Source organism: Triturus cristatus, chromosome 7, assembly GCF_964204655.1.
Source record: "Triturus cristatus chromosome 7, aTriCri1.1, whole genome shotgun sequence".
Lineage (NCBI taxonomy): Eukaryota > Metazoa > Chordata > Amphibia > Caudata > Salamandridae > Triturus > Triturus cristatus.
Genome location: NC_140590.1, coordinates 1302032180 through 1302044782, shown reverse-complemented (window position 1 = coordinate 1302044782; position 12603 = coordinate 1302032180). Strand labels below are relative to the sequence as shown.

Genomic DNA, 12603 nt, shown 5'->3' with positions numbered 1-12603 from the left:
TTGAGTGGAAGGTATTAACAGGTTGATGGCAGTTTTAAGACAATTGGCCAGGACTATTGCCATGATTTTAACATCTGTAATAATGATCAATATGGGCCTGTAGTTGGTAGTCCAGGAGGTTCCTAAAAGGTTGATGGTCGCACCGGAGATAATCTTCAAGTATTTCTTGGAACAGGACACAATATAAGTATCATCTGTATTTTGGCACATTTATAAAATTCCATTGGAAATCAATCCCCTGGGGCTTTATTATAGCCACAGCGATAGCCTCCTCCAATATAGGGCCTTCCAGGGTTTTCTACTTTTCCAAAATCAGTGAGGGGATAGGTATCATCTGAAAACGAAATGGTTACTTACCAGTGGTAACTTTGTAGCCTGGGGAGTTATCTAGATTCACATGCTCTGGATTATTCCGCCATCTAGTGGTTGGGTCAGGAATTGTTCCGGTTTGTTTTTTATTTGTTTTTTGCACTATATGCTTTTTGACTGGAGGTGCACTGGGTCCCTGCTAACCAGGACCCCAGTGCCAGTGCGCTTTCCCTCAAAACAAGCTACACGTCTAATTGTAACCCAATTGGCAATGACTTTAACAACCCCGTAAGTCCCTAGTAAATGGTACCCCTGGTAACTAGGGCCTGGGTACTAAAGCGGTTCCCCTTGGGCTGCAGCATGTTTTGTGCCACACAAAGTGGCCCAAACAAAAACTACAGGAAAACTGCCATAGAAGGACGCGTGAAATGGTGCAAACGATTTTGAAAACACAACATGGCCCACTCCTTGTGTGCCATGCCCTTCTACATTGCATCTACTATATGAACGTAACGCATACAACAGGTCTTAGAGCCCTATGGCAGGGTGCATTATATTTAGGGCAACCGAATATATGGTATTTAATTGTTAAACATTTCAGTCTGTATTTATCCATATTTACTTTTGGGCCATTGTATCTATATTTATCCATATTTATGTTTGGTTTGCATATAAATGTAGTTGTAAAACTGTACATTTCCATATTTATTTAAATGATAGATGCAGTCTTCTACTTGGTCGTGTTTTACCTATTTAAGTTGCCAAATACAACAGTACATACACTGGCAAATATTAGCATTATACCCCAAATGTCTGCTGACAAATGCATTCATTTTCATCCTGTTTTTTTTTTAATTTCCCATGCTGTCCGGCTATAATTCATTAAAAACAGCACGGAGTCACTTAAAAGAAGCAGGTTTTATTTATTTCCGTGCTTAAAAATTAAATACAGACAGAAAACACATCGTTTTCTGTCTGTATTTATCTGTAATAATCCGTAACAAGCATTTACAATGCAATGGTCTCGGCCTTGGTAAAGTTAGAGCTATTGGCATTGCTCATGACATTATTTTTGTTTATGTGTTTGTTTTTAAAACATTTAAAGAAACGGCATTGTCATGAGCAATGAGCCAATAGCTCTAACTTTAACAATGCCGAGACCGTTGCATTTAAAGAAACGGCATTGTTATTTACAATGTCAATAGCTTAATCACTCTCAAAAGCGAGATTTATTATGCGAGCATTATTTGGGAAGTTTGGCAAACCCATAATTATGAGGAAAACGCTGCAGCATCGCAAAATGCCCGTGGCCCAGACTAATATGCATGATGAGTATTTGGATCCCATGCCCATTCCTTCTTTGTCCTCTCTGCTGAAACTGCTCTCTGAAGTGTCAAATTTTATTAATACTAAACAAAAATCGCACTACCGTGCCAGGGCCAGACTTGGCGTTGATAATGATTGTTTGAAAAGGGAACTTTGAAAGGATACGAACTTGAGCAATTCTGGTTTCAAAATACAATAGAACACTGTAGAGGCATGCGTCTACCGACTGTTATATATAATTTGGGATACATTTCTTAATCTGTCGAGTTCAGCCACTGCATGATTATATTGTTGTCTCTTTTTGAAACTCAGGAGCAGTAACATTGTCGTGGTGTCACTAGGGCTTCAAGTGGATGCTTTCTCAATATTATATACAAGCCACAGTTCCTGCTAATTTATCTTATGCAACTAACAACGATTGACAAAGCCAATAGTCCTAACTTGTTGTAGGTAGCATGTTACTTGCTGTATCAATATGCCTGGTTGCAATGACAAAAGAGACAGCAAAATACAATTCGTATCGACCCGGCGCAACACCGTCCCCCACCCCCACCCATGTTTTTTTATCCCACTTAAAGCCCTGGGTAGGATACTCAACAACAGGGCCGAACTGGAACCCCAAAGTAGGCCTGGCAATTATGTCGGACCAGCTGGAGGGTCATGGGGGAACATTAACTAGCAAGTCGTCAAATAGCAAAGGAAGCCAGCGCCGGGCATTTTACCACTTTGTACTATCTTACCAGCTAGGAGGTGACTCGCTGGTCTCAGGCCCCCTCAATACATCGTGCCACATCTGTTACAAAAGCGAAGAGTTACGATAACGTGAGGATATCACTGCCGCTGTCCCACCACATCTGCAGAAAATCTGCCCCTTCTAGGCTCCTCCCTGCATTGTTTACAAGATGCGACGGGTGCAAGCGCCTGCCCCCTTTCGAAAGAAGCGGAGGTCAGTAAACAAGAGCTCTGCAGTGAACGGAAAGGAAATGTGTTTATGCCTAACCCTTCCACCCAGCCCGTGGGTGGGAGAACCCTTTTAAATTGTGGTAGGAGTCACCTCAACCACAGCTGCCAATTGACTCCACGTCATAAGTGAAACGTTTCGTAAGGTTTGGTTTTTTAGGCAAAAACCAATGAAATTCTTAGATCGAATTCTTTTAGCCTTTACTCAAAGATACTACGAGCTTCAGAATGCCCCCCCCCCCCTCCAAACCTGGGTGGCTTAAGGTGTCAACATTTGTAAAAGGGGGTGCCGCACATCTGCACGTTGGATTTCAATGTATGTAATCCTCCGAAATGGGAAGAATTAGCACTAATTATATTGCATGAATAATAAACCTGCATTTACATCGCTTTTATTCTGAAAGGCTTAGGTGCTATATAAAGGCATGCGTGAGAGCCAGTCAGCTGTATTTAGAGAACACGCGTGCCAGGTCAGAGGACATGCCTGAAAACGTGTGATCGTAGGCAGAGTTTCGTTTCCCTGCAGTGCCTCTGCCCAACACTGTTGTGAAATGGGGAGAGGATGTGGCGTGACGATCAGCGCTGTTGACTTTGGTGCTGGGGGGTCGGTTTCCATTCTCGGCGTCGGCTCAGCATTCTGGGCAAATCACTTAATCTCCTCCCTGTGCCTACCAAAAATGTATTCTTTTTTGTGTGACATAACTGGTGCTCATGTAAAGGGCTCCAAAACCTTCGGGTCGAGCTAGCGCGATATAAATCTTCAACAAAAAAGTGCTGTTTTCAAGCTAGGGCACCGGAAGACACCACCGCCTTTCTCCGAGGCTGAGAAGAACTGCCTCGGAGAAAGGGAGCGTCCTTTTCGGATTCGGGGGCGTGTTTTGCTGTTGTCTCCTCCCTGAGACTTCTCGCAAAAAACACGCCCCCCGATCCGAAAAGGACGGGGCATGATTGGAGTGACGGGACCTCTTCTCCAATGGCTGGCCAGCATTTACTAGGCCAGCCAATGGAGAACAGGGGAGAAGAGGGGCGGGTGCAAGCCCCTCTTCTCAAAGACATTAAATCTCCGGACTTCCGGTCTGCCGACCGGATGGTCCCGAGACATAAAAACGGAAAACAGGGAGCCTTAATTATACTATAAATGAAGAAATATCTGCATGAGCAGATATTCCCCTTGTGATATCTGGTTCCATTGCCACAACACTGCAAGTCATCAGGAAGCTATCTTAAGCATATGAACCAGGCACTGGTCATTACGAGTTACCCAGCTACATAATAGCTCCACTAAAAATATTGGTCTTTGGTATCAAACGCACAAATGACTTACCTTCGGTAACGATCTATCTGTAAGAAACATTAGTGATAGATTCGTTACCTTAGAATTACACCAAGGCATCAGACTGGATTCAGAAAGTTTATCAGCAGTACCTCTGCGCGTCGGTAGGCGTCGTCGAGCGGCTCTGCGTGAGTCTTTGGCGCCAAAATGACCTCGCTGGAGCTACAGACACGCCCACGCGCACTGTCAGTTCTGTACACGACTTTCCGCGCCAGGAATGCAGAGCCATGCAAGAATCTGACCACTGGGGCCATGAAACTAGGGCCCTGAAAGGGATGAGCTTAACCTTAGAAATCAGTTCGCAGAACGGGGAGAATGGGTGGGGCGGTAAGGAATCTATCACTACTAATGTTTTTTACAGATATATCGTTACCGAAGGTAACTGGTGCATCTGAAAGAAACACGTAGCGATACAGATTCCTTACCTTAGAATAGATACCCCAGCAATACCAACCCCGGTGGTGGGTCTGCAAACCAAGATCACATCAGAAAGTCCTGGTTAACAGAAAGGCCAAAGAAGCAGTCTCTCCGGACTTGGCTGTCCAGGCAGTAATGCTTGGTAAATGTGTGCAGCAAGTCCCACGTAGCTGCCTGACCGATGTCATGCAAGGGAACTCCCCCGTCCCAAAGCAGTAGTGGCTGCCGTCGCCCTGGTAGTATGGGCACGCAGCCCCACCAGAAGCTCCTTTTTAGCCAAAAGGATATCAAGCCTTGATGCACAGAACGACCCACCGAGAGATGGTCCGCTTGTGCACAGCCCGACCTTTCTTGGCACCCTTCTATACCAAAAAGGGGCACTTTCCCAAAAACCCTACCTTTTAGTCGTATCATTTAGACTACAGATAGATTGTACACGTATGCAACTTATTTCCTGCCATTAGGTCTCCTACAGGAGTCATTTTTTCCTCATCATCCGGCAGGCCTTTGTCAACAACTCAAGGGGCCACAAGTAGGCACCGAAGGCACACCTCCAGCGAAACTTGGGTGGCAGGGTACAAAGTAGGCGTTGCGCTCTCAATGTAAACCAATTGAGTAAGTAGGTTGGGAAGGAACACTCTTGGACCAGGAAGCTGCACATGGGCGACCAATGGCTGGACAGGTATGTTGGATAGCTGGGGGAAAATTGGGCACCGTCGGCCGGGTTCCCTAAAGTCGGGGGGGGGGGGGGCATGCGGAGGATGCAAGTGTGCCTTTTGGTGCCAGGTGTCTTTTGCTGGCTCCAGCGAGGTCAGAGACACCCTACGAACAGAGGCTGCAGGCAACAAGGGGAGTCTTAGAGAGGTCCTCAACCAGAGTAGACGATCGGGATGTCTATGGGTAAGTTGTTCACTTGAACTCAAGCCGTGGGCATCGGGTGCAGAGTGGTGCAATGTTACAGATCCACTGAGATCCGGAGACTGGTTTAATTGCTGGACAAATCTGGTGTCCACAGGAGACAGGAGTCTTTGTCAGACAGCACAGATCCTGTGGTATTCTTGAGGTTGCAGGCACGCCGGTTTCTGGAAGCAGGGTCGCTGGAGTAGACCGGCCAGGTCCATGTTATCCTATGGAAAAAAATGGTGCTATTGGTTCAAAGGTAAGTACTTTATTGTGGGAGTTGGCATTCCGGGGTTAGACTCGGGCGTCCCCCAGTGTCAAGGATGCACTCTTGTTAGACCCTCAGCAGCACTAAGGCGGCCGGGTGCAGAGGCCCAATTTTATCCAATAGGGGATAGGGGGCAGTAGCTGCTGACGAGCAGGCCACTGGGTTGTGGGAGCAAAGATCCTGGACTTAAGCTCAGGGCAAATGGGGGTTTAGGCCAGCACAAATGATGCACCCTCAGCGGCACTCGGGCTGCCGGGTGAAGAGTGCTGTTTTGGCGTCGGAAGCCCTGTAGCTTTCTATAGGGAGTCTCCGGTTTGCAAATGCACGGCAGGCTCGGGGACGAAGGTCTTCTGGGTGCGACCACCACTTGAAGTACGTTGGGAAGCTGGGGGTTTGTTAGGCACCAACGATTGGGCCACCCAAGGCCGTAGGGAGTCAGGTGTAGGGGTGCCTTTTAGGGTCGGATCTTCTTACCAGCTCATGGTCGCGGTGGGGGGACCTTCCGGTTTGAGGATGCAGGCAGGTCAGAGGTCGCCGGGCTCTCTGGTCAGGATCGCCTGGGAGACCACCTCTTGGTGTTGTGCCACTCAAACTCGGGCCGTGGGAGTTGGGTGCAGAGTGGTGCAAACTCACGGATCCTTGCGGAGCGGGAGTCTGTTTGAACAAATCCGGTGTTCACAGGAAACAGTCTTTGGGATTGAAGGCAGGCAGGTCCTCTGTGTTTCTCAAGGTTGCTAGCTACAGAACACCCGGGATTTCGCTGGGGCAGGTTCGAGGTGGGGACAGGCCGGTAGGGCTGGGTCCAAGTCAGGGGGCGTCACCCTCGTTAGCTTCGGCACGGCTGTTCGGTCCTTTTCTTCTTTTGGTTTGTCTGAGGAAGCAAGGTTCAGGGGTGCCCCTAAATACTAGCATTAGGGGCATTGCAGATAGGTAAACGTTTTGGACCAATGGGTCTCTTTCCAGGGGTGGGTACACCCCCTATTATGCCACCCTCCAGTGGAAGGGGGCATAAGCCTTTCCCTGGTTGGATGCCCCCCCCCCCCCCCCATCTGCAAGATGGCGGGGACCGAGTTGTGCTTCCTCGCCTCCCACCTGAGGGGTGGAGTTGGCAGAGGTGGGCACACCTCTCCCTCTCCAGCCCAAAGTGGGGGTCTGAACCAGTGGGGACCAGTTGCTGAAAGCAGCAAGTGGCCTGGGGAAGCTCACAAAGGCAGCAAGCCTTTGAAGCTTCCCCTTCGTGGACCCTGCCCATCCTGGGGGAGAAGGCTTAGCACCTCGTCCCAGGATGTGCATTGTTTCAGGCCCCAAAGAGTAGCAAGCTCTCGACCCAGCGGTCCAGAAACATCTGGTGGTGGCAGCTGAAAGCAGCCATTCGGCATTGACACTAGTGGTAGGACGTTTTTCAGGAGGCATCTGTAAGTTGCCCTCTGTGCATTTTTCATTAAATCCCAAACTGGCATCAGTGTGGGTTTAATGTGCTGAGATGTTTGATACCAAACTTCAGTTTCCAGTGTAGCAATTATGGTGCTGTGGAGTTCGTAATGAAACTCCCAGCACCATATATTCCGAATGGCAGCACTGCACTTACAATGTCTAAGAATGGACTTGGACACTGTAGGGGTACAGGGCTCATGCACCTGTACCCTCACCACTGGTAAAGTGCACCCAGCTAGAGGGGTGACTGATCTATGCCAGGGCAGTGTGTGCCATGTTGACTTCACTTTGTTCCGCACCAGGACACGCAGCCTGCAAAGGCAGTGTGCGAGTGTAATGGTACAGGGTCTTCAAGGATGGCACAATAAGTGCTGCAGCCCTTAGGTCTTCCCTGGTCACAGTGCCCTGGGTACCTGTAGTACCATTTACCAGGAGCTGACCTGTGGCCAGAGATGCCAATTGAGTTTTGTTTTCAATACAGGTTTTAGGGAAATAATATAGGCCCTGGGCACATGATTGGCAGGAGCCTAGGGCACACTCAAGTCAAAGCACATCAGCAGTTCAGCAAAAAGTGGGATCTACCATGCAGAAAGAGGGCACTTTCTCACACAAGTCAGTTGTAGTCTTCTATACCACGGCTGTTCGGTATTTCTTAGGTCATCGTATTTGAAGAGTCAAGGTTCATGGGCGCCCCTAAATACTAGATTTAGGGGTGTCCTGAGCAGTATGGATTTCTGGCATGGAAGAGGAAACAAAAGGTAGAAGAGTGGATTTGCTTGTGATTTAATACGCAGAAACAATAAGATCAGAAAAATTAAGTGAATGATGACTGACTGTCTAGAATATATACTAAAACTTTAAATCAGTGCTTAAAATTGCTCTTTTTTGCCAATGTGGCCTACTGTGCTCCATCCAAATATTTTATCGCTAAACATCACTGTATGGTGTCAAAAATACCAATAGCAAACAAAACAAGCATTGGCATAGCCAATAGGTCTTGCTTTTGGGACCTTATAAGTGTTTAGCCATGCAACAGCTGAGGTTGTTGCACCAAGGATATTGTGCTGCATAACTAAATACTTATAAGGTTCCAAAAGCGAGACCTATTGGCTATGCCAATGCTTGTTAAATTCTGTAATGACAACTTGAAGATGAACAGCCACGTGCACCTGATTGCAGCACTGAAAATCTCCCTGCACCACGATGTGCCTTTCCTCACTATTCCTTTAAAGACCCAGATTCTGCATTTCTGCACCCTTTATCATACGCATGGCTTGATTCTCATTTATGGCTGCTGCACCCTGCTGCTATGGCACTTACCTCAATATAACGCATATGCAGTAGAATTCTTTAAAAAGCAGAGGGACCCAACAACTAGCCTCAAGTTACAAGCTTTCTCCTCTGAAAAATAAATCTCAGGAGCAAATGAACAGGTATCAATCAGCACACTAAATGGAGTGAGATAAGGTGAGAGGGATGCAGAGACCAGGTTATTAAAAAGTGAAGCTGCAAAGAGAACTGAGGACAGAAATCTTGACATCAAGCTATACAAAGGGTCCAGAAGAAACGTGGTTGACTAGGACGGAGATATTTTTCAGTTAGCTTCCTCAGAAAAGGGTCAGGACTGCTCAAAATAAATAACGACAGTTTATGCACGTTTATGTAATTTGTTAGTCAATTTTTGATATTAAATAGAGTCTGTGACCCCAAGATTTTACGTTTTTGCTGCAGATATTCAAAAATTGTTCTGCATGGTTTCATTTTTTTAAAAAAAAATTTGAATTGTCTTTAAGTGTATAAACTCATAAAGAAGCATTTTTGTGCTAAGCCAACAATGCAAAGTGTTGCCAAGAGATACAGTTTAACATCTAGAAACAGCTAAGAGTGAGATTCAAAGAAATACAACAGGCAAAATAATTTTCCCATTCATATGTATTACAGTTGAGAATTTTAAGTGGGAGAAACTTAATAGTTTTGCTTGAACACTGATTTAAAGAATTCATCCATTCCAATCGGCACTGTCACACTGTCTTTGTCCACTGACTGGCTTTGGATTGTAGGATATTTTATGGGATGCAAAATCAGTTGGGAATGGCATAACTTATGCTGAAACCGTGCTCTCTCCAGCATCAATAAGAAGAGTAAAAACGTTTGGCTATTTCCTAGAAAAACATTCAGTGAAACCCAAACACAAAGCAATTGCCCAAATCGGGAACACATTTGTTCCTTTCCACAACACAGCAATAAACGCATTGCACGTCAATTATGGTTGCCTCCTTCCTCGTGGAAAAATAACCATTTATCCATTTTTTACATTCTGAAAAAGCCAGGCACAGCTAATCGTGAATTTATACAAAAATATTATTCTTTAATGTGGCAGTTTTGCCTCTTTTACCTATGATAATCCTTAGGGGTGGTTTAGACATCTCTAAAATAGGTTTGATGAGATTTTTTAGTTGCTGTATTACGATTGCTTTTCAGAGGGGAAAAATACCAGCGTCACCTTTTTTTAAAAACTATTCCCGACATACAAATATTGGCTAGATTCGTAAAATACTGAGTAGATGCACACCAACGGATTTTTAAAACAACATTTAGACTTCTCAACTGTAAAAACTTAGCAAAGTAGCAGTGGGAGCAATGACTGAACACGCATACCTGTCAGGTATAGAAATGCTGCCCTGACTTAACCATCACATTAAAAAAGAGACTGGATTAAATGTTTTGCAAATTTACAACAGGAAACGGCTCCTATGTTTTCACTTGCATGTAAGTAAAATGGTACATAACGACAGTGAAGTTAGATAAAGTAAAGGACTTTGTTTTACTGCATGTGAGTCGAGTCCCGATAAACGTGCAACATCATGTGGGTACCGCCATGCGCTGGGCTCCGTCTTCCCGGATGTTGCATCCATTCCGGAGTCTTCCCCCCTGGAGGACAGAGTGCTAGATGGCCATGTCCCGGACAGCACGATCTCCCTCATATACAAAAAATTGATTAACGATAGATCGTGTCTACTGACTAGTCTCCGCGAGGCTTGGGTTGCCGACGGGCTGGAGCTGGACGACGAGGATTGGATTTCCGCGGTGGCCTCTCCGAAAGAGGTGGCCATCCCGGCTCGCCTTCGTTTCGTCCAGCTCAAGATCCTTCACCGGGTCTACGTGACGGGGCCAAGGCTTCTACGTATGGGTTTTGCCGGTGATGGAATGTGTAAGCGTGGCTGTGGTGCGTTGGCGACTTTCATGCATATACTGTGGGAGTGCCCGAAGGTGGAGCGATTCTGGCGTGGTGTGCATGAGGTTCTACGAATGGTTACGCGTGTCGCGCTGCTGCCTGAAGCGAGGAGATGCTTGCTGAATGTCTGGGAACCAAATGACTACTCGGTCCCGCAGACGCGGTGGGTGACTCTGGGATACATGATAGCCAAGCGTGATATTGCTCAATTGTGGGGATCCCAGAGGCCCCCTGCGGTGTCGGCCTGGAAATAGCATATGGATTGGTGTATGTTTCGTGAAAAGGTGGTGTATGTGGCGAGGGGTAAGCCTGGGGCGTGGATGAAACTCTGGGGCCCCTGGAACGCCTACCGCGGGGGTATTTGTGAGCCGCCGCTGCTACCGGCGGCCTCGCCGGCTCCGTCTCCCTAGATGGCGCCCCTCCCTTGGCCGCGGGCGCGCGGTCCCCCAGTCCCTGATCTACTCCCGTCCCCCTCTTCAGAATTTTGCTGCTGGTTTGGATCCCCCACTGATGGAGCACGTGTTGTCACTTTGGATCGAGGGTTGCCTTGCGGTTGTGGTTTGTTTACGTTGTTTTGCTTTAAGAAAATGGAACCGTACTGTGGGCATGGAGCTGTGAGGCCTGCACCATTGATCACTCCTGTCTTCCTACTGTGCACCGCTGAGAAAATTTTTTTGCTGTATGTATGTAATATGCTTTTGATGCTCTAGCGGCCGGCCGTGTGGTTGTAGGCCCATACCTGTAACTTCTATAAACTGCAATAAACGGTTAAAAAAAAAAAAAAAAACAAAAAAAAAAAAATCATGTGGGTAAAACTCAGCGCTGCATGAGGCACTGAAACGCCCTTCCCTCACAGTTCTTACTCTGTGGTGCAGTTGAATATCCCCAGTGTTTACCTGGCGCTGAAGGGTCTCCGGCTGCTCGCGGTGCTCCTCCTGCTCGCCCAAAGGGCTGAGGCGAGGCTCTGTGCTCTGCTGCTGCGGCCAATGCTACTGCAAAACGTAGACTCGTTCAAAACAAGTAATGGCATGGAAGATGGGAGTTGTGTGTGCACGCGTGATGCGACCGTCAAGTGAAAGCAATCGCGGGCTGGAAGGGTGCCCGCGAGCGATGCACTTAATGAGCCATGACGGAAGCATGCACCCGTGCGCGTAAGCAAGCTCTAGGCCACAGTGGTAGCATTTTCTGAAGCCCTTACTAAAAGTCTCGCCAGAGCATCGCATGCGCTGGTTCAGGCGAGACCTAAAAACACCAGGAAAAACTATTACTCAATTAGACAGAGAGACACACACTAACCTTAACACCTTCCTCCACCTCTTCAATGTCAAACATTTTCTTTGTTTTTTTCTTCTTTTTCTTCTGATTGAAAAAGTTCAAGTCATCCAAATCATCCGCTGCATCTGGAAAACCAAAATAACACGTCATCTAAAACTGCCTCAGAAAGACAGAGTGCAACATGAACAGACCCCAATGTAGTAGGAAACTTAAGCACAACATGCAAAGCAATGGACTTGGTATCTGTTTTGATTGTCAAAATTAGGATCTATTAGAACACAGGTTGAACACCACTGTTAACCAAAATATAGTATGCTTTGTGGAACCCTGATTCCACTTAATTCATTGAGCGCACATATTGTACAGTAACTTTACAAATTACTTTTGCCAGTCCCAATACGTTAAAATTAGCCACTGTGTTTATAAACGCACTAACAAATTGGTAGACTGTACTTGCAAATAATTATGCGGCATTTCTAGAAAAAGTGTCTGTAAAGGTATTACCCATTTTATTCATGTTCATAAATAGCAAGTTATGTACTTCCAGTAACGCTCTTTCTGGCGGATACTTTAACCACAGATGCCTCACATTGTGAATGCCCCTAGATGCCAGATTATCTGAAAATCTCAAACATTCTCTTGCATGCCAGTAGGTGGAATTGTGCAGCTCTGCGTCTGGTCAGTCCTGCCCTCGAATTCGACGTCAGGGTCACAATGTAATCGCCCTCCCCAACCCCTATGCATCGATGTTAGACTCTTTCTAATATCGGTCTGCGCCACTTAGGAATCAGATTGTGCTAGTGTGCAGATCTCCAAGTTGAAATGTTTTGAGTAAGGAGAGCATCACAAAGTTATTGAAGGCATTTTAAAGAATTCGTTGACACAGATGTCCCTAATATTGTCATAATGAACGTTTTATCCGTCATATGGGGAAAATTACATTACAAGGATATATAACTCTCCAATGAGAACTCTATCAGATGTGGTTTGAAGCACATTTTAAATCAATCTACATATTGGCAAGCCGGTTAATCCATATACACAGCCGTAAAACTGCCACGTGCTTTACAAAGAGAATCCTTTCAAGTCCTGTTTGAAGCGGGCTCAAAATATATTTACATACCAGATAAGCCAGTATACTGGTGT

At 46.3% G+C, this 12603-nt stretch overlaps 1 protein-coding gene across 9 annotated transcripts in view; it reads right to left on the bottom strand.

The window, feature by feature from the left end:
* LOC146811945 (eukaryotic translation initiation factor 2 subunit 2) overlaps positions 1-12603 on the bottom strand; it is a 268399-nt gene that overhangs the window by 197926 nt on the left and 57870 nt on the right. For all 9 annotated transcript variants that reach the window (XR_014966807.1, XM_085618911.1, XM_085618918.1 and 6 more), the window contains exon 3: positions 11479-11582. Coding sequence is in view for 8 of the 9 variants with exons in the window: in XM_085618911.1 (XP_085475037.1) it covers positions 11479-11582 (104 nt within the window). In the remaining variant the exon portion in view is untranslated. The remainder of the gene's footprint in view (positions 1-11478; positions 11583-12603) is intronic.